The sequence below is a fragment of the Lepidochelys kempii genome, chromosome 1 (genome assembly GCF_965140285.1).
Source record: "Lepidochelys kempii isolate rLepKem1 chromosome 1, rLepKem1.hap1, whole genome shotgun sequence".
Taxonomy (NCBI): domain Eukaryota; kingdom Metazoa; phylum Chordata; order Testudines; family Cheloniidae; genus Lepidochelys; species Lepidochelys kempii.
This window is the reverse complement of record NC_136380.1, coordinates 352,695,876-352,719,114: the sequence shown is the minus strand read 5'-3', so window position 1 is coordinate 352,719,114 and position 23,239 is coordinate 352,695,876. Positions and strand designations below refer to the sequence as shown.

The following is a 23,239-nucleotide window of genomic DNA, read 5'->3' as shown; positions in this document are numbered from 1 at the left end:
GTGTTAGCGGGAGGAAGCTGCGGAGATGACAGGCAGTGTAGTGAGGAGGCTCAAGTTGTCTCAGCCTGTGAGGATGGTGTAAAGCGGGAGTCCGGTTAAGAAGCTGCTGCAGCTCTGCGTGTGTATGTAGGGAGTGTCAGGGCCTCCCTGGTGCATCTCCGTGGGCGTCAAGAGTTGGTGCATCTGGGCTGTGTTTGACCCGGATGTGGATTCTCGCACACACCTCTGAGGCTTCCTCCAGAATCTGGCCATCAGGGCTTTCCCGAGAATCTTGGCTAAAACACTCCAGGCTTGATGCCACCCCAAGAACAGCATTCCCTTGGCCACTACACAGAACCCTTCCTCCTGTCCCAGACTGACGCTGTTCTCCAGCGGCTGGCTGCTCCCCCCATGTATACTGTATCTGTATGTTCTTGTGTCTCGGGAGCTCCACCTCACCCCTACCCTTTGCTCTCTCTCTCTCTCTCTCTCTCCCTCTCCCTCCCTGTATCTCTCTTTCCACAGACTTTTCAGTAGTTTAGGAGAACTCAGCACCATTTCCCAGCGGAGCTCCGGAACCACCTACACAGTTCGACCTGGCAGCCGCTACCCTGTAACCCGGCGTACTCCCAGTCCAGTGAAGCCTGCCCTGGATAGGACAGACCCTCTCAGCACCGTGCGGCCCTATGGATTGACACCTCCCACCATCCTCAAATCTTCCAGCCTCTCCATCCCGCATGAGCCCAAGGAGGTGCGCTTTGTGGTGCGGAGCGTGAGTGCCCGGAGCCGCTCCCCATCCCCCTCACCCTCTCCTGGGCCCCCCCTGCACACTCTGCACCCACCGCGGCCCTTCATGCAGAAACCCGTCCACCTGTGGAACAAATACGATGTAGGGGACTGGCTGGAAAGCATCAATTTGGTGGAGCATCGAGACAAGTTTGAGGACAATGAGATTGAGGGCACGCACTTACCGGCCCTCACCAAGGAGGACTTTGTGGAGTTGGGGGTGACGCGTGTGGGGCACCGCATGAACATTGAGCGAGCGCTCAGAGAGCTGGTAGACAGCTGACCATCCTAGGCAGTGCTGGCCTCTTCCAGAGCCAACGAATGGGGGGCGGGGGGCGTTTCTACTAGACGAATAAAACCAATTTGATTCTCTTTCTATTCTGACCACTGCACTGAAGGGCGAAGAGCTGAGGAGCGCCCGCTCACTCCATACACCCAGAGCCCCAGGTGTGCACCAACACACACGCACACGCACACACGCACACACTCAGCCCCCCCCTCCCCCCCCCACTCAACCCTGCACCAGCCAACACCGCCTTTGGGAAAAGGAATGTTGCATGAAACACACCCTCTTTTCTGTTCTTCTAAAGGGTCAGGCCTGCATAGCGCTTGATGTGCCTTTCCCCAGGGGCGCTGCTGGTGGCAGGAGGGCAGCGGGCCATGCCTGGCTGGCCCGTGCTCCCAGTCTGCGGGAGAACCTTGCTCACCTGCGTGGAGCAGGCTGTGGAATGTATTCTGATCAAAGGGCTGTGGAGAGCAGGGGGAGAGGCCGGTGTTAGTGGTGCAAATTAGGAACCAGAGCTCAGTTTAGGGTGATGGGGCTGTCAGCTAATGAGGCTCAGCTGTGTTGCAATGGTCGTCTGGTGACCCAGGAATTGAACTGATCTGTATGTGATACAAGGTGGGCGCTTGTCTGAATGTCAGTTGCGTCCCTGTTCCCTGAGCTGGGGCAACCAGAGGCCTAGGCTCCGTCCTGCCACGCTGCTGCTCAGCCGTCCCGCGAGAGTGGCTGGCTGGTAGGCAGGTCGGGGTCCTCTGTGACCAGCAGGGCAGGCGGCTGTGAGACGCCCGGAGGAGCTGCTGAATAGCATGGTCGTGGTGATGGGAGACTTGGAGGGGCCAAGGGGAGAGGGCAGTGCTGGCCCTCACGCGGCCCCTGACGCCAGCTCCAAGACAGGTGAGGGCAGGCAGGCAGCGAGGTGCAGGTCCCTAGGCCCCGCAGGGCGGGGGGAGGCAGCGTGTTTCCCATGTGGGCAAAGCCTGTGCTGGCATGTGGGCGCCTGGCACTATTGGTGGGCTCCAGCTCAGACAGGCCCTAGCGGCCGCTGCAGCACCAAGGGCCATTCTGATTCCATGGCCAGGAGGCACAGTCAGGGCTGCCCCGCAGGGAGAACCAGATCGGCTGCCTCTAGCCAATCGCTGCTTCTGCCTGGGGAGCCCCTTTGCTCTGGGCTCCTTCAGCAGCTTCCGCCGAAGCGGAGCAAGCCTGTTGCCATGCAAACAAGAAAATGGTGATGGCCTTGCCAAGAAAGCCGAGCCTTTGGACTCTGTGTTCCTCTGCCCTGTTGCCCTGGGCTGCCCTGGTGAGAGAGGAAGTGAAGCCGCATGGATCGAAGCATGTTTGGGGGATGTCCAAGGGAGGCTGGTGGGGAATCAAGCAGAAAATGCTTTGCCAACGTTCAAAGGGGGTGCGGGGTGGGGGGAGTCTTCTTTTGCCTCTTGGTTTGGGGTCTTGTTTCCAAGGGGGACACATTGATGGCTAATATATAATCTCCATGCGTTTATGTAGAGCAGCTGATGATCAACAAGAGATGATGCTAAACTCCAGGATTCCCATGCCGTCCTAGTCATCCTTATTTTGCATCTTTTTAATCAGCTCTATATTTGAAACGAGAAGAGAACAAATATCTATATATCTATATCTGTAGCACCTGAGTTTGTTCGCATTTGACTAAATCTCTGTATCTCTAGACTTACCGAGCTGCTCCCTTTCCCTGGGACACTCACGACTTGGCGAGTTTTTAGTGACTGACTGAACGAATGTTAAAGTCTTCTGAAGAATCTCCATCTCCTTTCGGACCCTCAGTATTTTAAAGATTTAGAAACACAGAGTAAAACGTGGGCCTGGGCCACGCCAGGTCTCCCATTCCCAGAGCGAGCTGAACGAAGCTGCAGTTTCCCCGACACGGCCGCAGTCCTGGGGTGCCCGGTGCAGCAGGTCCCTCCCCGCCTCCCCTCCTGAGGAAGAGGCATTGTCATCCCACCGCATGCGTGGCAGGGGTCTGAGTGCAGGGAGGCTAGGGGCCCACACCCAGCCAGCAGGGCAAGGAGGCGGGCGCCCTTCGGCTGCTCCGCAGGACGTGAGGGTCAGGAGTGAGGCCGCGGAGGGGAACAAAGAAGGGCCCTGTCAGGACAGAGACTGGGAGGTGGAAGGAAATGCGCCCCTCCCCGTTCCAGGGCTGGGCAGGGCAGCTCTCCAAGTCCCCTGTCTCTGAGGCCTGGTGTGTGGCTAGGCAGGAGGAAGGTCTGCTGGGAGCAGATGCTCAATCTGGGCAAAGGGCTTGGTTGCAGGGGCAGTGTCCCTCCTGGTCTGGGGGATGGTTTGGCTTTTTCACCAGTCAGCTGTAGGAGAGTAATAATAGCCCCTGGCACCCCCGCCACGGGCCCACCTGACCCCCAGCGGCCCTGGGGGGAGCAGCGTTCCTTTGTAACGCTGGGACGAGCCCAGGAGGTGCTCCCAGGTGTGGTTGGAGCCAGCGAGATCTGCGGCTCGCTCCTTGGCTAGTGCTTGTCCCTTCCCTGCTAGCACACTGAGTTGTATCAGGTCTCATGTCTGCCACCACGCCCTCCGGCTCCCTTCAGGCATGAGAGCATGCAAGGGGGGTGGGTAAATTACAAAGAAAGAAAATACGCAGGGAGGGGACTGTCCTGCAGGGCCACCCCAGCGTGGCCTGCAAATGTCACGCACTGGCTTTTCACCTGTCTTTGATCTCTCACTCATACGCTCAGCCCCCAGTTTCTAGGCACCCCATCTGGGGTGGGGTGGGGCTCAGCCCTTGCCCCCTTGGGGGACTGGTGTGCCCGAAAGGCCAAGTGCCCCTGTGAAGGCATTAATGCTTCTGGTGCTAGAGGGAAGGACAACGAGGTTGCTCTCCGACCCTCACACATCTCGGAACCTTACAGCCATCAGCTGGGGCAGCCCCACTGTGTGCTGGGGAGGGGGCTTGGGGAGCGAGCTCCCCACGTACTCTGAGGGTGCTGTCTCCCTTCCCTGAGCTGTCACTCACGCGCTGGGCTCAGAGGAGCAAACCCAGCCCTGTCAATTGCACCAGTTCACCCCATGCTGCATCTGGGAGCTGGCAACGTGGGGCAGCGCCATGGGGAAGGGACAGAGGGGGGCTGGGCATCTATAGCCAGATTAGTCTGGAAAGTAAACCCTGCTGTGCACCCTGTATGGACCCCAAACACTCATTGGCTAATCCCATGCCCTGACCCAGATGCAACCCCAATCACCCCATTTCCCCGGGGCCCCACGGCACCTACCCCAGCCCGAGCCCATAGCACAGCCGCCCCAGCACAGCAGCCCTGCGAAAGCCACCGTCCCAGCACTCCTCAAGTGCCCAGCCCCACGTCCCAGCCACCAGCCCCATGTCCCAGCCACTAGCTTCACATCCCAGCCCCACATCCCAGCCACCAGCCCTTTGTACCCAGCCCCACGTCCCATCCACCAGCCTCACATCCCAGCCCCACATCCCAGCCACCAGCCCCACGTCCCAGCCACCTGCCCTTCGTACCCAGCCCCATATCCCAGCCACCAGCCCCACGTCCCAGCCACCTGCCCCATGTCCCAGCCACTAGCTTCACATCCCAGCCCCACATCCCAGCCACCAGCCCTTTGTACCCAGCCCCACGTCCCATCCACCAGCCTCACATCCCAGCCCCACATCCCAGCCACCAGCCCCACGTCCCAGCCACCTGCCCTTCGTACCCAGCCCCATATCCCAGCCACCAGCCCCATATCCCAGCCACCAGCCCCACGTCCCAGCCACCTGCCCCAGGTCCCAGCCACCAGCCCTTTGTACCCAGCCCCACGTCCCCACACGCGTTACTCCTGTACCCATCCCTGGTCACATATTCCAATACACGCTACCCACACACCATAGCCGCAGCCCCACACACTGTATCTCCCAGAATAAATCTCCAGACACTGCATTTGCACTCCCCTGCCCCATATCCCCAAACATACCCAACCCCTATCCCCATACACCGTATCCCAGCCCCCAAGCCCCAAACACAGTACCCCCAACCCCCTAGCCCCGTACACTACCCAGCCCTGTATCCCCATACACTGTACCCCAACCCCTATCCCCATACACCATACCCCAGCCCCCTAGCCCCATACACCGTACCCCCAACCCCCTATCCCCATATACTGTACCCCCCAATCCTCATACACCATGCCCTATCCCCATACATCATACTCCCCCAACCCCATCCCCATATACCATAGCCCCCCCCATATATGACATCTAGCCCCATGCCCAACTCATCTACACCCCTTCCCAATCCCTCCCCCCGTACTCCGTGCCCCCCACGTCATCATCACAGGTGATATCACACACAGGATCCAGGCCCATACGCAGCCCCCTCCATGCTGTCAACATCCAGCCCCACTCATCAGCAACTGCCGCGGCGCCCTGCAGCCTGCACCAGGCAAAAGCCCACTTCATGCGGCAACTGTCCTCACCCCTCTCACCAGAGCCCCTTGCTCATCTTTCGCCCAGGACTCAACAGCGAGACTCGGTGGGATCCCGTCATTCACGCCAGTGCAGACCAAGTGCTACCAGACAGGCTTTCCCATTCGAGCCCTGCCCCTTCGCCCAGCACCTCAGCTCCCATGCTGGGCCTCACTGCCGTTCACCCCACACACCCCAGCGTCCGGCACACCCACCCCTGGCCCCAGCACTTCGCCCTGAGATGCAGCCTCCACCCGGCGGTCCCAGCAGCTCCTCACTGGCCGCTGCAGGCAGCCGTGATCCCCAGGCCTGCTGAACAGCGAGCCAGAAAAGCAAACTTTCCTCTTGGGGTGGTTCATACACTTCTCCCACCTGTCTTTGCAAGCCCCATCTTGGATCTCTGGGCCCCGCTTGGCAGCGTGAAGGCCTTGTCTGGCTCTTGAGGGGTGAGTTGCAGCATTACGGGTTGTGTTAGCCTGAGTGCAGGCTGAATTCGAGTTCATGCTCTTGAACTCTGGGTCTTTGTCCCTTCCGCAGCTGTTTCTGGGGCAAACCTGTCGAGACCCTGCCTGCACCCTGCCTCCTGTCTTGGAGGCCACAAGCCTGCAGACCGTACCTTGTCTGCAGCATGTTCCGCCGGGGCCAGGGAAAGCTGGGGACCTTCGGCCCCTTTCCCACGCGCCCTCCCGCATGGCGTTGTTGTCCCACGGGAGGGCTGGGAATGGCAGAAGCAGTGCTTCTCAGCCTCCATCCCACAAAGCAGCTGCAGCCGTACCTGTGTTAGCAAACACTGCGTGATCTCCTGACACCAGACGGTCAGTCCTGGGGACACCACGGCGAGGCCCAGGCAGGCATAACACAAGCGAAAGCAACATCCAACCAAAGTGGCTCAACTCTTTCCTGCGCTGGAAACGTCTCTGGCCAACCAGGGCCTACCCGGCTCGATCAGCCAACAGCCCATTTCCCTGCCCACCCAGTACCTGCAGCCTGGCAGCGACTGGCCCGCCTGAAAGGCTCTTCCCCTCTTATGGGTCACCCTCCCCTTCCAGGACAAGATTGGCTGGTTCCTCTTATTACCCTCCCTCCTGCCCGCTGCCCCCATGACTGCAGTCAGCTCTGCGGTACGGACACAGCACCCTCCCAGTATGCGCGCGACGCCCCAAAGGCATGTGCCTTTGATGAGACGCCGCAGAGGTCTGGTGACGTCTCTACAGCCGCTGGCGGAGGAGACCTCCCTGCCTGCTGCATCGGGGCCTGGCAAGGAACTCACCTGTCAGGCTACAGGGTGACCAGCTGGGCTGCGTTTCTCTTGAGATGAGCATTAATTGCCAAAGGCAATTGCTGGTGATGATGCTTAACCTAAGGCAGTGACAGGCTGAGGCAAATTCCACAGCTCTGCTTCCTTCTTCCTCGCGGCAGACAACAGACTCTCGTTTTGTATCAGTCCGCGACAGCGTCAGCGCCCCGGTTCTGGTGAACACAGGACTGTTGTGGGAGGGTCTTGGCTGCCCAGTGAAAGCCTTGGGCATGCTGAGGTCTGCACAGAGCCTTGGTTGTCTCACAGTTTCATTGACATCTTGGGGCATAGCATCCCATAGTTCTGCAACATTTGCCCCGGGCTCAGTCTTGAGAGCCCCATCTGTGGTCTGCTGGCTGTGACGAATGTCTCGCGCATTCGTCGCACCCACAGAAGTCCAGTTCGGAGCTGCCCACCTTCCCAGGTTGCACAACGTCCTGCTGGCCCCCAGTGGCCTTGTCCCATGGTCATTTTGAGACTCCCCTTGGCGCAAGGGTAACTTGCCAGTTACCGCAGCTGCTGTGCCAGACCCTTGTGTTCTCAGCTGAAGCAAAGGGGATTTTTTCCATGTGTAGATAGCACTTTCCTGACTTTATACCTATCCTAGCTGCATTGGCATCGCTGTTCCCACCATCTCCAGACAGAGAGGAACAGCTCATTCTGAAAAGCCATTGGGGGGAGGCCGCGTGACCCAGGAAAAGGGAGCCAACCATGACACGTTAGCGTCAGGGTCATGTCGCGAACAAACGCGCCCATCTGGCAGGACATCCCGCGCGGCTCGGGATGTGACGTGCTGAGGTGACTGTGATGTCTCATGGCTTCTCAATGCCTTTTGGTAGCTTCTATATAAACTGAGGGCAACGTTTTTGTTTTGGGGTTGGTTTTTTTTAAAGGTGTCGATTTTTTTTTTTTTTGGTCCAGACTAAATTCATTAATTTTTTGTTCTTCATGCTCTTCTCTTTGTATTTCGAGACATTAAAACAAGGAAGACTCAAAATCCTAAACACTTTGCCCCTGATGGTTAAAAGCTTTTCCAGCTACAACCTCATGGAACTGGAAACAAAGTGTGGGTTCATTGTCCAGTCTCACACGCACACATGCCCCTACCTACACACGCACACGCACACACCCTGTTCTTTCACCCAGACAAACTCACCTGTGGGTTTTTGGTTTGGTTTGGTTTGGTTTTTTAAATTTTACAGGGTCAGTTTGACTTCACACCTTATTTTGTATGGATTTTCGGAGATTTCTCCTGCTCCAGAGTCATGGAGGTGTGGCCCGTGCACCTCCTTCCCCTCAACGTTGTGATACACACACCCCACAGAGATCTATGTTTCTTATATTATTATTATTAATTATTATTATTATTATATTATTATTATGTAATAAATTTATAAGAAACCTTTTGTTGTGTTCTGGGCTGCAGCTTTGCTCTTCCTGGCTTGGGACCAGGGTGAGCAGATTGGGGAGCAGCACCCCCGGACAGTGAGTCTGTGGGCATCTGTTTGCACCTTATGACATGCCCAGTCCATGGGGCTGGCTCTGCGCGTGGGGGTAGAACAGTGACACTCAGACCTCAGGAGTTCAGGAGCCAAATGAACCATCAGCATTCCCCAAAGAGCCGCAGGGCTGGGAGTTCGGTGATAGTGCAGTAGAGTCACCTTGAGCCCATATGGCAGGACACATGTCGTTTATCTCGGTCATTCTCACAGCAAACCGACTGGCCAAGTGTTGCTATTTCATCAGCTGCACGTGATTGCTGACAGTAGACGCATCCTGACTGGTCAGTCGCTCAGCCGGGTACGAGTTCACCCAGCGCTTTAACGTCCTGTGCTGCCAAGAGCCCCAGGAGAGATGTTAGGGAGCCACTCGCGGCTCCCGCACTGCAGGCTGAGGCTCTCACTGGGGCAGAATCAACACTCAACCAATACGGGCACAAAACCAGCCCCACCCTGCCCCCCGTCCAACCCCCTGCAGTAAATCCCCGGCAGGCTACAGCGCTTTCTCGCCCGCACCCTGGCCAGCCACGGTCCATCAGCCTGACACCAAGGCCAGGCTGGACCACAGCTTCCCACACCACACTCGAAAGGCTCCCAAATGTGGGCTTTGCTGGGCTGTGGGATGGCATGAAATCCAGGACCAGGGGGCCCTGGGCTGGGACTGTTGGATCCCTGGCTTGGAGCTCAGCCTTCGGGTGAGGACAGACAGCAAGAGCATGCCCAGACAAGCAGACGGGGGTGTGAGCCTGGGACTTCTGACCCAGTCCCTGGAGGTGGTGTACATGGACTGGCCTAAGGAAGGGGCTGGGCCTGCTGTCATCAGCCCAGCACAGTGCAGCAGCAGGGCCCCCCGTGCTCGGCCAGGTGACCTCTATGCAGTGCGCGTGGCCCCAGGGAAAGATCCAGGAGTTTGGGGAGGGCTCCACATTGGCGAGGCAGGAGAGGTTTCCCGCAGGCAGCTGACCCGTGCCCCACAGTCCCTAGCTCGGCGCCTGCACTCCAGGAGCAGAGAGGGTGTCCACATGACCCTCAGGGTCAGCTGGGGGCATTGCCTGCGTTCTCCGCCAGGGTCAGTCACAGCCACTGGGCAGTTCCCCTTCCTGCCAGCAGCACCAGTGCCTGGGCTGCACTGGGCTTCAGCCCCCGCTCCCAGCGTTCAGCCAGCCTCCCTGCTTGGCCAAGCATGGGGGGACCAAGGAAATGGCACAGGCCAGCCAGGACCCAAAGGAGCTGCAGGACTTAGTGTCAGATGCCCAGTTCAGGAACTGGAGCCGAGACCCCTCAGGTGTGTCCCACTAAGGCACCTGCTGGCTGGACCGGAGGGAGCCCTTGCGGGCGGAGGGGGGAATGCCCAGCAAACCCTGCCTAGGGACAAGAGTGGGGCTGGGGGAGCCACCCCATCCGTGGCTGCAAACCAGTCACCAGCCCTTGTGTCTAGCTGCCGCAGCAGAAGCTAAATGCCTCAGCAAGGTACCTGGTCTCCGCCTGCCGTGACCAGGGTGGCCATGTCGCTGCCCTCCCCAGGCCTTACCGAGGGTCAGAGCCTGGTGGAGCCAAGGACACCAGGCTCCTCACCCAGCTTTCACCAGTCATGTGGGCCAACGGCTGCTGAACGAGGCCCAGCCTCCACCAGGGAAACACTGTGCCTGCCACATGCCCCTCCTGCCCTGACATGGGGGCCACAGCACCAGCCTCACAGTAGCCAGCTTCGTGCCTATGGCTGCAAGTTCAGTGCAGGCCTGGGAGCTCAGGCAAGATCTTGGAGGCAGTGCGGGGGGGGCCTGTACCCATGGCTCCTACACTAGGCCACCTGGGGATTCACACATTCACAGACCCTCATCTTGGGGCTGAAAGACCCCAGATGGCTCAGCCAGGGCTCGGCCACACACACACACTGGGATGGGGCTTAGTCACAAACGAATTGTGGCAATGGAAGCAGGCGTGCTCATGCTGCAGCATTGCTGCTGTGCGCTGGAGGGCGGTGCTCAAAGCACCAGGGCCTGTGAGTGCCCAGAGAGCTCCTGGCTAGGTTCCCATGCAGCTGGGCCTAGCCTTGCACAGTGCTAAGCATGAGCTGGCAGAGCAAGGGCACAGCAAGTGAGCCAGGCTGGCTGCCCTGGCTGGAAAGCACCAGGGCAAAGAGATGTGTTCAGACCAACCTGAGAAAATGTACCCAGAGCTGGTGGCCCGGGGACCGTAAACAGGCTGACAGGCATTTCAGAGACAAAACGGCCATAAGCCCCCACCCAGTGTAAATTTGGAGCCAGGCCTCTGACTCCAGCTGAGTGACGCTGGTTTTACAGAGAGAAGTGACTGCGAGCAAGCTCCGGCCCGTCGGGTACAACTCCCTCCTGCAGACATGGCTCTGCAGGGCTCCAAGGGGCCAGTGGGGCCGGAGTCCAGGGCAGGAGCAGGCGGGAATCCAACACGGGCTAGCTGTGCTGGTAGTTGCATGGCCACGCATGTGGCCACCTTGCCATACGTGTAGTTTGCATGTGGCCAGCTCACCAAGGGAACCAGCACGCTCTGTGGATGGTGCCTGGCCTTGTCTCCACTCACCAAGCTGTGGGAGGGCCAAGGCCCAACCCCGGCGGGACCCTGCAGGAAACAGCCGCACTGGCGGAAGAGCCCCCATGTGAAATGACACTGTGAGATCTGTCACGGACTCGCGGGCCCCGTGCTCGCTCAGCTCCGTGCGGACCCCTTCAGTGCGACAGCCCTTCTCGGGGCGGGGCACGCTCTCTCGGGGGGTTAAGCCGTGGGCCCCTCCACCTCCCCTGAGCCGTCAGCACGCCTGTCTCCTGTCTCCTACCGCAGGTGGGGTTGCCAGGGCTCCGGTTTCCGTCCGGCACGCCCAGTCAAACGGGCCCTCGTGGCGCCGGCCAGTACCGCAGCATTCTGGTCGGCTGTGCTAAGGTGCGGCTCCTAGGCGGGGCGGTGGGGGGGGGCTGTCCACTGGGCTCCGTGCATTGCCCCCGCCCTGAGCACCAGCTCCACACGCCCATTGGTCGGGAACCGCGGCCAATGGGAGCTGCGGGGGGGCGGTGCCTGCAGGCGAGAGCAGCACACTGAGCCTCCTGCCCCCCCCCCCCCCCCGCCCCGCCTGCCTCGAGCTGGACCCGCTGCTGGCCGCTTCCAGGATGCGGCACAGTGCCAGGACAGATAGGAAGCCTGCCTTAGCCCTGCTGCGCTGCTGACCGGGAGCTCATGCCCAAACCTCCTGCCCCAGCCCTGAGCACCCCCTAAACCCGGAGCCCTCTCCTGCACCCCAAACCCCTCATCCCCAGCCGAACCCCCAGTTAGTGCCCACAGCCCTCCCGCAACGCCAACCCCCTCCCCCAGCTCAGTGAAAGTGAGTGAGGGTGGGGGAGAGCGAACCACTGAGGGAGGTGGAATGTAGTGGGGGGGCAGGGCTACAGGGAAGGGGTGGGGCTAGACCGTTGACAACCCTCGCCGTGGGCCCCCTCAGGGAGTCCCCTGGCTCTGGACCCCCGGGGCCTCCACTCCCAGAGGGAATAATGCAACCCTGATCTCTAGACTGGAGTGACGCTCGGGCAGCATAAAACAGGAAGGTTTATTGAGCATCTGAACCGAGCCTAGGAAACTCTCTGGGCCCTTGGCCCTAGCAACCCTCAGTCAGTACATCTAGGTCTCTCCTGCATCCAGGTGGGCTCTGGCTGCTCTCTCACCCCAGTCCAGCCACTCCCTCTTTCCAGCCAATCATCCTAGATCATCTCCCCCAACAGCTTCTCCCCTGTCCTTTGTCTTCGGTCCCAGGCAAACAGGTTGTCTGGGCCTCCTCTCTTCCATCCTTTGTTCCCCACTGGCTGGAACCGGCTGGTCAGGTCACCGGGGTCCTCTCCCCTCAGCCCTTTGTCCTCCCACTGGCCAGAACCGGCTGAGGGCCAAGCTGGGGTGGGCCTCTCGGTCACCAGGTCACCGGTCGCTAGGGTTCCCCATCTCCAGGCACTTGTCTGGGATCCCAGCTGCTAAGCGAGGTCATGCCTGGTCTCCTGCAACAACAAATTTCCTCTCCCACCCCCTTGTTACACACACAGCAAACGGGGAAACTGAGCCCCACACAATGTTCATGCCAAGCACTCGGAAAATCCCCCACTTCGTCCCACTGTCAAGCCCCATTTGCTGTGCCATGTTGGGCTTTGCTCAGTGGCAGCTGGGAACTGGTCTAGGGAGACCGGTGCGGCATGGGGGGTGCGAGTCAGGAAGGCCGTGGGGCAGCAGGCCTGCATGGCATAAGGTTTGGGCTCTGTGCCTGCTGCTGAGGGGCCCCCACCGTCAGACCAGGGGTGCGTGGGCAGCCTGGTGCAGGCCCTGCAGAGGGGAACAGCCCAAGGGGCCAAGCCAGGGACGTCTGTAACCCTGCATGTGTGGTGGGCTGCCTGTGAGGGGGGTCCAGGGGGAGACCCTGCTAGCTACACCCCTGCCCCGACCCGGACAGGCTGGGCTAGGCGGGGCCTGAGCAGGCGGCCCCTTGCCAATGGGCCAGTTACCCACCCGCTAGCTGCCATCCCTTTAGGCTGTGCCTGCTGGGCCCTCCTACAGCTCAGCGGGCCGGGCTGCCCCGGGGCGTGGCGTGATGCTGGAGACCCAGCAGCGTGCCCGGCCAGCTGCCAGGCCCACCCCACGGAGCTGTGTGCTGAGAGGGCTGCAGCTTGCGCCCCCCACCCCCGTGGGCGGTGGCGAGGGGGATGGCGAAGGTGGGGCCCGGCTCTGGCTGCACGCGGACGGATGCCTGGCATAGCTGGGGCCCCGCTGTGACAGGAACCCAAAGGCCCAGCTCAGCGTGGGCCTGATCCCCAGCACCAAAGCCTGGTGTCCCTGGCCTCAGGGCAGCCTCAGCCTGGAACCTGGGCCCTGACTGCATCCGGCAGCTGCTCTTCGTAGCGTTCGCAAAAAGAACAGGAGGACGTGTGGCACCATGGAGACTAACCCATTTATTTGAGCATCAGCTTTCGTGAGCTACCGCTCACTTCATCAGATGCATTCAGCCGTAGCTCACGAAAGCTGATGCTCAAATAAATGGGTTAGTCTCCATGGTGCCACACGTCCTCCTGTTCTTTTTGCGGACACAGACTAACACGGCGGCTCCTCTGAAACCTTCGTATCGTTGTTAAACAGCGGCTACCTCCCGCCCCAGAGGTGGCTGCATTTCAGGGGTGGTCGGGCGGGTTGGCCGGCGTGAACTAGAGGGAGGAGCCTAGTCTGCCTGCGCGTGTTACACCCCTTCAGAGGGCCTGAGACAGGACCCCTGGCTGTGCCCCCTCCCCCCGGCGCCCCCGAACGGCTGAGCACACGCAGCCCTCCGCGGCCCGGCGTGGGGTGCCCCGCTGGGCTGCACAGCCCGGCTCTGGGGCGGCTGACAGACGGGCCCAGCCCTCGCGGTCGCACAAGCATATCTTTATTTCTCGAAAGACCCGCCAGGCGGCGGCCGTGAGGGGGAGAATCGTGACCCGGGGTTTTGTACAATCACAGCCGCTCCGGAGGCCCGGGGGGCTCGCGTCGTGGGGCCGGCGTGCGCAGGGCGGCGGGGGGCTATGGGCGCGAAGCGAGCACTGGGCGGAGAGACACGCAGGCTGGCAAGCGACAGGCACAGCAGCGGGGCAGGGAGAGCCGGGCAGAGTTGCTGGGCGCGCGCCCAGAGGGGCCTGACGGCAGCTGCAGGAGCTCAGCTCACAGGCCCTATCGCTCCAGCCGCCCCGGGGCTCCAGCCAGAGCTGGCTTCGTAGCCACGGGCTCGTGACGTGGGCTCTTGGGGTGTCCGATGTAACCGCCCGAGCTGCTCCGGTGGTGGTGCAGGATGGGGGGCCACGAACCAGCCCCCCCGCTCCCTGGTGGCCCCGGCACAGGTGCAAAGCCCCTCCTGCACCCCCGCCCCCAGGCTGCCCCAGAGAGCTCAGACCGGCCCCATCCCCTGGCCGGGCCTGCCCCTGGGCCAGCCCCACGTGGCTACGGCGGGTGCCCTGACAGAGACACATTCCCGGGCAGGGGGCACTGGCCGGGGGGCCAGGCAGGGCACGGCCCTGAGCACGGCAGAGGCCAAGTGGCCCGGGGTCAGCGCCGCACCTTGGGGGGCGGGGGACACAGGTTGCCAGGTGCAGGTGGTGGTGGGGAGGACTTAGCCCAGGGGTTCACATCACTGGGGGGGTCATGGGGGATGAGCCGGCCCAGGGGCCTTTGGGGGGCCTGGGGGGGGGGATGAGTTGGCACGGGGTCATTGGGGGGGGATAAGCTGGCCCAGGGGCCGTTGTGGGGGGTTGTGGGGGATGAGACAGCCGGGGGGAGCAGTGGGGGGGTGAAGCCTGATGTAAAGGCTGGAGGGGCCCAGACCAGGCTCACCTCCGCGCCGGCACCCCTCCCCCACTCCAGGCGTGGCCTCAGGCCCCTTCCCGTGACCTCGGACCCTCAGTGCAGGGTCTGAACAATGAGCCCCCCCCCCCCCGAGTCAGGTGCCGGCCACGGCCAGAGGGGTGGCCACAGCCACGGAGCGGGCCAGGCAGGGCCCAGCCGGGGGGGCTGGAACAGGTTGTAGAGTGGGGGGGGCAGAAAGCCACTGAACCACCAGCCCCATGCCCCTCCCCCCACTCTGCACTTCCCCAACCCCTGCCAACTCCCCACTCCCTGAGCTCTCCCTCGCCGGCCCCACCCTCACTCCCTGCGTCCCCCCTCTGCCCCCGCCGGCCCCTCCCCCACTCCCTGTGCTCTCTCCCTCCCCCCACTCCCTGCGTCCCCCCTCTGCCCCCGTCAGCCCCTCCCCCACTCCCTGAGCTCTCCCCCTTTCCCTGCCAGCCCCTCCCCCACTCCCTGCGTCCTCCCTCTGCCCCCGCCGGCCCCCTCCCCCACTCCCTGTGCTCTCTCCCTCCCCCACTCCCTGCGTCCCCCCTCTGCCCCCGCTGACCCCTCCCCCACTCCCTGTGTTCTCTCCCTCCTCCGCCGGCCCCTCCCCCACTCCCTGCATCCCCCTCTGCCCCCGCCGGCCCCTCCCCCACTCCCTGCATCCCCTCTGCCCCCGCCGGCCCCTCCCCCACTCCCTGCATCCCCCTCTGCCCCCGCCGGCCCCTTCCCCACTCCCTGCATCCCCTCTTTGCCCCCGCCGGCCCCTCCCCCACTCCCTGAGCTCTCCCTCTTTCCCTGCCGGCCCCTCCCCCACTCCCTGCGTCCTCCCTCTGCCCCCGCCGGCCCCCCGCGTCCTCCCTCTGCCCCGCCGGCCCCTCCCCCACTCCCTGTGCTCTCTCCCTCCCCCGCCAGCCCCTCCCCGGGGAGCCTGCTGCAGGGGGCAGCTGCCCGGCCCAGCCCTTGTGCCCTCCATGCCTTAGCGTGGGTCACTGAGGCAGGTGCCCCTGCGGCGCAGTCTATCCTCAGGCCCCCTGGGCTCCGCTCCCATCAGCCACGGGGGAAGGGGCCGGCCAGGGCTGGGTGCCCCCCGCCAAAGCCTGCCCCGCCTGGGATGGGCCTGCCCTCCAGCCCCAGCTCAGGGAGGAGCAGCCGGCTCTCCGGGCCCCCAGGGAGAAGCAGTGAGGATGGGCAGCGAGTCTGTGCGGGGGGTGGGGGCCGCAGCGTGTGCGGAAGGAGGGTCCAAGCCGGCTGGTTGTGGGGTCAGACAGAGTCTCTGGCCATCTGTGGGGCTAGACGGGGGGCGGAAGCAGGAGCTGCAGTGACTCGCGCCCTTACTCCAGGTAAATGTCCTCTGTGGGGCAGGCGTACTCCAGGTGCTCCTGGTAATATTCCTGAAACGCCCGGCTGCAAGGCAAGGGACACGGTGAGCGGGGGGCAGACAGCACGTGAGCCACGGGCCGGGAGCAAACCCCATGGGGGAGGGAGCCACGCCGCACGCCAGCCACGGGTTGGGGCAAACACCCGTGGGGGAGGGGGCCACGCCGCAGGCCAGCACTCTGAGATAGCGCGCCCGTGGGTGGGGGGCCCACGCCGCAGGCCAGCCACGGGCCGGGGCAAACCCCGTGGGGGAGGGAGCCACGCCGCACGCCAGCCACGGGTCGGGGCAAACCCCGTGGGGGAGAGGGGCCACGCCACACGCCAGCCACGGGCCGGGGCAAACCCCGTGGGGGAGGGGGGCCACGCCGCAGGCCAGCCATGGGCCGGGGCAAACCCCGTGGGGGAGGGGGCCACACTGCAAGGGCCGGGGCAAACCCTGGGACCCCATAACTCCAGCTCCCAGGTTCCCCCTGCTCCCTCTGTAGCTCAGCTCCCAGCCCCCCCTTCCCGCAGGCCCCCTACCCCAGCTCACCCGACACACTCGGCGACATGCCGCATGGACTCCTGGGAGACGAAGACGTGGCAGGCGAAGCGGCTGAGCACGGGATGTTTGGTGATGAACCCGAAGTAACTGCAGCACAAAGGGAGCATCAGAGCAGAGCCCCAGAGAGGCACCAGGGCCGGCCTGCTTGCTGTGCGGTGATCAGACCCCAGGAGCCCAGGGCTGCCCCACGGGGCTGTAGGGAAGTCAGCAGAGGGGCTGGAGAAGACCCATGATCCCCAAAGCCCCCCTCGCACCCCAGTTTTGCACAACAGCAGACAAGATTCAGGAGCCGAAGCAACTGCAGTAAACTATTGCCATGGTTCAGGGATGGGACCCCCCCGCATCTCAGCACATCGGGGAGAGGGGCTCCGGGGGGCACAGGCTGGGGGGGCAGAGGCGGGGAGGGCTCTGGGGGCACAGGCTGGGCGGGGGCAGAGGCGGGGGGCGGCTCCGGGGGGCACAGGCTGGGCGGGGGTAGAAGTGGGGAGGGGCTCCGGGGGGCACAGGCTGGGGGGGGCAGAGGGCGGGGGGGGCTCCAGGGGGCACAGGCTGGGCGGGGGGGGGCTCCGGGGTCAGAGGCTGGGCGGGGTCGGAGGCATGGGAGGCTCCCGGGGGCACAGGCTGGGCGGGGGCAGAGGCAGGGGGCTCCAGGGTGCACAGGCTGGGCGGGGGCAGAGGCGGGGGGGTTCCAGGGGGCACAGGCTGGGCGCGGGGCAGAGGCGGTGGGTGGCTCCGGAGGGCACAGGCTGGGTGGGGGGGGGCTCCAGGGTCAGAGGCTGGGCAGGGCCAGAGGTGTGGGAGGCTCCCGGGGGCACAGGCTGGGTGGGGGCAGAGGCAGGGGGGCTCCAGGGTGCACAGGCTGGGCGGGGGCACAGGCTGGGCGGGGGCAGAGGCGGGGGGGCTCCGGGGGGCACAGGCTGGGCGCGGGCAGAGGCGGTGGGTGGCTCCGGAGGGCACAGGCTGGGCGGGGGCAGAGGCGGGGGGGCTCCGGGGTCACAGGCTGGGCAGGGGCAGAGGCGGGGGGGCTCCCGGGGTCACAGGCTGGGCGGGGGCAGAGGCGGGGGGGCTCCGTGGGGCACAGGCTGGGCAGGGCAGGGTAGGATGAGTGTGTTGGGCTGGAGGCCATCTCCAGAGCCCTGACCCTGGGTAACCAGCTGCTGCACTGTGCTGCTGGTTTGCCCCGTTCCTGCCGGGCGGGGGCCTCTCACCAGCTGTTCCTGGGGTGGCAGCCGCAGAAGGAGATGTTCTTCATCTGGAAGAAGTGGCTGCATCGCTCCAACTGAAAAGGAAGCAGCAGTCAGAGACGATCTGAGCCCTGCCGCCCCCTCTAGTGAGAGGGCGCCCCGTCCTTCTGTCTGTCAGACCCCCACGCCCTCGTCAGAGCGTCTCTTCCCCGTTGTACCAGCTTTAGCCTTATTCGGTGTGTGTCTAACTCTCCCGCTTTCACCTCCTGTCTGACACATGACCCCCTCTGGCCCCCCCACTCTCTCCGCCTCGGGCCGGGCCCCGTCTCTCCACTCGGACCGGGCCCTTTCAAAGCCTTCTTCTGTCAGACATGGGGACAAGGGTTTGGCCTGTGTCACTGTCACTCCAGTTCCTGCCCCTGGCCTGGCTCCAGCTAGCCAAATTTCCTGTTGCTGCAACTCGGTCTGATCCTTGTGCACTTCCTGCATGAGGCCGTGGGCACCCCTTGCCACGCTTCAGACCATTTCTCCAGTTTGTCCAGATCCGTTTGAATTTTAATCCTATCCCTCAAAGCACTTGCAACCCCTCCCAGCTTGGTATCATCCACAAACTTTATAAGTGTACTCTCTATGTCATTATCTAACTCATTGATGAAGATATTGAACAGAACCAGACCCAGAACCGATCCCTGCGGGACCCCACTCGTTCTGTCCTTCCAGCCTGACTGTGAACCACTGATGACTACCCTCTGGGAATGGTTTTCAACCCTTTATGCACCCACCTTAGAGTAGCTCTATTGCATTTCCCTAGTTTGTGTATGAGAAGGTCATTTGAGACCATATGAAAAGCCTTACCAAAGTCAAATTATACCACTTCTACCGCTTCCCCCCTCTCGACAAGGCTTGTTACCCTGTCAAAGAAAGCTATCAGGTTGGTTTTACAGGATTTGTTCTTGACAAATCCATGCTGACTGTTACTTATCACCTCATTATCTTCTAGGTGTTTGCAGCCAATCATCCAGCCAACGGCCGCTGCCCCCGCCCCATCCCAGAGCTCCCCACCCACCCTCACCTCGTCGTCCCGGCTGTACTCATTCACGGTCAGGATCAGCTTGATGCCCTGCAGCATTATCTCCAGGTCACAAGTGGCCGGTGGGCGCAAATGCACCGTCAGCTTCCTGGTGGTGGCGATCTGGAAATGCCCAGGGAGAGTGTAAGCGGGAGGAAGGGGCCAGGCTGGAGCAATGGAAACAGGCTGCTAGTCAGGAATAGCCGAGATGGCCGCACGCACTGGACCCACCTTCTGCAGGCATGCTTCCCACCGTCCAGTGCCCCCGGCAGCCAGGCCAGACAGGAGTTGCCAGAAGCTCCCCCGCAGCTAGCACTCCTGCCCCACTCCCTGCAGTGCCGCTCGAGTCAGAAACTTATTCTGATCCCCTGGGTAACTGTCACAGAGTGTGGGGTAGTCTGGGGCCTGCACCCCTCTTCCTGAGATTCACTCTCAGCCAGCCAGTAAAAGGGAAGGCTTATTGGACAATAGGAACACAGTCTAAAACAGAGCTTGTGGGTACAACCAGGACCCCTCAGTCAAGTCCTTCTGGGGGGCAGGGAGCTTAGACCCCAGCCCTGGGGTTCCCTGCATTCCACCACCCAGCCCAAAACTGAAACCAAAACCCCACCAGCAGGCTCCCTCCTGCAGCCTTTGTCCAGTTTCCCGGGCAGAAGTGTTACCTCCCCCTCCCCGTCCTGGCTCAGGTGACAGGCTCTCAGGTCTCCCCTCCCCAGGGCACATTCCCAGGTCAACACTCCCCCCTCCCTGCTGAGTCACATCGTCACATCTCTCCCCCCTTCGAGACTGAACTGAGCGGGGTCACGCTGACCAGCGACCCGGGGAAGTTCGGGGCCCCCTCTCCGGGACAGCGCATCCGCTATCAGGTTGGCACTTCCCTTCACGTGGACCACGTCCATGTCGTAATCCTGCAGGAGCAGGCTCCACCTCAGGAGTTTGGCGTTGGCTCCTTTCATCTGGTGCAGCCAGGTCAGGGGAGAGTGGTCGGTGTAGACGGTGAAGTGTCGCCGGAGGGGAAAGGGCTCTAGTTTCTTGAGGGCCCACACCAGGGCCAGGCACTCCTTCTCGATGGTCGCGTAGTGTTGCTCCCGGGGTAGCAACTTCTTGCTCAGGTACACGATGGGGTGTCTCTCCCCCTTTTCATCCTCCTGCATTAACACCACCCCCAGTCCCGTGTCGGAGGCGTCGGTGAACACCATAAAGGGCTTGTCAAAGTCTGGGTTTGCCAGAACTGGGCCACTGACCAGAGCCTCCTTCAGCACCTGGAAAGCCTCCTGGCACTGCTCGGTCCAGACCACCTTGTCTGGCTTCCCCTTCTTGCATAGCTCAGTGATGGGGGTGGCTATGGCGCTAAAGTGGGGCAAAAACCTTCGATAGTATCCTGCCATCCCAATAAAGGCTTGGACCTGCTTTTTGGTGTGGGGAGCGGGCCAGTCTCTGATCACCTCCACCTTAGCTGGTTCCGGCTTTAGGCAGCCGCTCCCCACCCGATGGCCCAGGTAAGATACTTCCGCCATTCCCACCTTGCACTTCTCCGCTTTTACAGTCAGACCAGCCCCCTGGAGTCGGTCCAGCACTTGTCTAACCTGGGACACCTGGTCCTCCCAGGTCTGGCTAAAGACACAGATGTCATCAATATATGCCACGGCAAAAATCTCCATCCCCCTCAGGAGCTGGTCCACTAGGCGCTGGAAGGTGGCCGGCGCTCCCTTGAGGCCGAAAGGCAGGGTCAGGAACTCAGAGGGGTGATAAAGGCTGATTTCAGCCAGGCATCTGCATCCAGCGGCACTTGCCAGTAGCCCTTTGTAAGGTCCATGGTGGTGAGGTACCGAGCTCCTCCCAGCTTGTCTAGGAGCTCGTCCGGCCTGGGCACGGGGTAGGCATCCGATACAGTGATGGCATTGAGCTTCCGATAGTCCACACAGAACCGGACCGACCCATCCTTTTTGGGGACCAGCACCACCGGCGAGGCCCAAGGGCTGGCCGATGGCTGGATCACCCCCAAAGCCAGCATGTCCCGGACCTCTCTTTCCAGGTCCTGAGCAGTTTTCCCTGTGACTCGGAAGGGGGAGCATCTTATCGGCGGGTGCGACCCTGTCTGCACCCAGTGGACAGTCAGATTAGTGCGTCCAGGCTGGTTGGAAAACAGCGGTCGGTACGGATGCAGCACCCCCCTGACCTCAGCTTGCTGGGCAGGGGTTAGCTGATCCAAGAGGGGAATTGTTTCCAGGGGGGAACCAGCTCTGGTCCCAGGGAATAGATCTACTAAAGGGTTGTCTCCCTGCTCCTCCCACTGTCCACACACGGCCAACACCACATTCCCCCTGGCATAATATGGCTTCATCATATTCACATGGCACACCCGGCGGTGGTGCGCCCGGTTCGACAGCTCCACCACAGTTTACCTCGTTTAGCTGCTTGACGACCTTGAAAGGGCCCTCCCAGGCGGCCTGTAGTTTGTTCTTTCTCACAGGGATGAGAACCATCACCGGATCCCCGGTGGCGTAGGCACGGGCCCGTGCCCTGCGGTCATACCAGACCTTCTGCTTCCTCTGGGTTCGGGCCAGATTCTCCCTGGCCAGGCCCATGAGTTCAGCCAGTCTCTCTCGGAAGATCAGGACATACTCCACCACTGACTCTCCATCGGGAGTGGCCTTCCCCTCCCACTCGTCTCTCATCAGGTCCAGGGGGCCCCTCACCCTCCTGCCATATAACAGTTCGAAAGGCGAAAATCCGGTCGACTCCTGGGGCACCTCCCTGTACGCGAACAGCAGGTGAGGTAAGTACTTGTCCCAATCCTGCGGGTGCTGGTTCATAAAGGTTTTCAGCATCATCTTTAGCGTCCCATTGAACCTCTCCACCAGCCCATTGGACTGGGGGTGATAAGCTGAGGCCCAGTCGTGCCGGACCCCACATTTCTCCCACAAGCACCGGAGCAGGGCCGACATGAAGTTGGAGCCTTGGTCTGTCAAGACTTCCTTGGGGAACCCCACTCGGCTGAAAATGGTCAGGAGCGCGTCGGCCACGGTGTCGGCTTCAATGGAAGCTAAGGGCACTGCCTCGGGGTAGCGGGTGGCAAAATCTACCACCACCAGAATGTATTTCTTCCCCGACCGGGTCGTCCTGCTGAGAGGCCCCACGATGTCCATGGCCACCTTCTGGAAAGGCTCCTCTATGATGGGCAAAGGTCTCAAAGCTGCTTTCCCCTTGTCCCGGGCCTTCCCCACCCTCTGACAGGGGTCACAGGATCGGCAATACTGCCGGACCGTGGTAAAGACCCCGGGCCAGTAAAAGTTCTGTAGCAACCTCTGCCGGGTGCGCCGGATTCCCTGGTGCCCTGCGAGGGGGATGTCATGGGCCAGGGACAGGAGCCTGCGGCGATACTTCTGGGGGACCACCAGCTGCCTCCTGATCCCACAGGACTCTACTTCCCTTGTGGGAGCCCATTCTCGGTACAGGAACCCCTTCTCCCACAGGAACCTCTCCTGGCAGCCTCTCCTCATGGTCCGTACCACCCTGAGGTCGGCCAGGTCCCTGAGCTTCCACAAGGAGGGATCTTTCCTCAACTCGGCCTGGAACTCAGCGGCTGGGGAAGGGACGGGGCCCGGTTCCCCCTCAGTGGCCAGGTCTGAGGCCTCAGCCTCTCTGAGCCGGGCCCCTCGGCCCTCCCTCCCCACCAGGGTAGGGTCCTGAGCCTCTGGTGTGGTACCCTCCCCGAGGTCAGGGCGCAGTGCCCCTCGCCGGCTCTGGCTACGGGTCACAACTAGGGCGGTCTGGGGCTTGCTTGGCCAGTCCTCTGGGTTCCCCCTATCAAAACCTCAGTGGGCAAATGGTGGTGCACCCCCACATCCTTGGGGCCCTCCCTGGCCCCCCATTTCAGGTGTACCCTTGCCACGGGCACCTTAAATGGGGTCCCGCCCACCCCTGTCAGGGTCAGGTAGGTGTTGGGCACCACCCGATCTGGGGCCACCACCTCGGGCCAGGCCAGCGTCACCTCCGCGCCCGTATCCCAGTATCCATTGACCTTCCTCCCATCCACCTCCAGGGGAACAAGGCACTCTCTCCGGAGGGACAGCCCCGCGCCCACCCTGTAAACTGAGCACCCTGAGTCCAGAGCCTCCAGCCCTCTGGCGGAGCTGGCCTGGGGTACTCTTCCCTCCTGAGCAGGTGGTAAACTGGTAGCCCCCCTTCCCTGGGTCGTCTGCCCCTCGTCCAGCTGGGTCCCTACCCAGTTAACCCTGGGTAGGTTGGGTCTGTTCAGTCTGTCCCTGAGCCTGGGGCACTGGGACCGTATGTGGCCTCTCTGGCCACAGTGATAGCAGCTCAGGTCACGTTGGTCCCCTCGAGTGGGTCGGAAGGGCCCAATGCCAGGCGTTCCCCTTTGGAGGGGGTTCTCCCTATTTCCCTGGTGGGA

The 23,239-nt window shown here is 62.2% G+C and overlaps 2 protein-coding genes across 8 annotated transcripts in view; one reads left to right on the top strand and one right to left on the bottom strand.

Moving 5' to 3' along the window:
* Nucleotides 1-5,772, top strand: part of SHANK3 (SH3 and multiple ankyrin repeat domains 3) — a 769,810-nt gene extending 764,038 nt beyond the window's left edge. For 3 of the 6 annotated variants that reach the window (XM_073329053.2, XM_073329054.2, XM_073329055.2), the window contains one exon: nucleotides 505-5,772. In XM_073329053.2, the coding sequence (XP_073185154.1) occupies nucleotides 505-1,048 (544 nt within the window). In that variant the 3' untranslated portion in view covers nucleotides 1,049-5,772. The remainder of the gene's footprint in view (nucleotides 1-504) is intronic. The other 3 variants (XR_013635242.1, XM_073329059.2, XM_073329061.2) reach the window with 3 other exon arrangements.
* A 9,769-nt stretch (nucleotides 5,773-15,541) lies between these two features.
* MAPK8IP2 (mitogen-activated protein kinase 8 interacting protein 2) overlaps nucleotides 15,542-23,239 on the bottom strand; it is a 62,562-nt gene continuing 54,864 nt past the window's right edge. For both annotated transcript variants that reach the window (XM_073329050.2, XM_073329051.2), the window contains 4 exons: nucleotides 18,829-18,948; nucleotides 17,781-17,851; nucleotides 16,561-16,659; nucleotides 15,542-16,055 (listed from right to left, as the gene is read on the bottom strand). In XM_073329050.2, coding sequence (XP_073185151.2) covers nucleotides 15,983-16,055; nucleotides 16,561-16,659; nucleotides 17,781-17,851; nucleotides 18,829-18,948 — 363 coding nt within the window. In that variant the 3' untranslated portion in view covers nucleotides 15,542-15,982. The remainder of the gene's footprint in view (nucleotides 16,056-16,560; nucleotides 16,660-17,780; nucleotides 17,852-18,828; nucleotides 18,949-23,239) is intronic.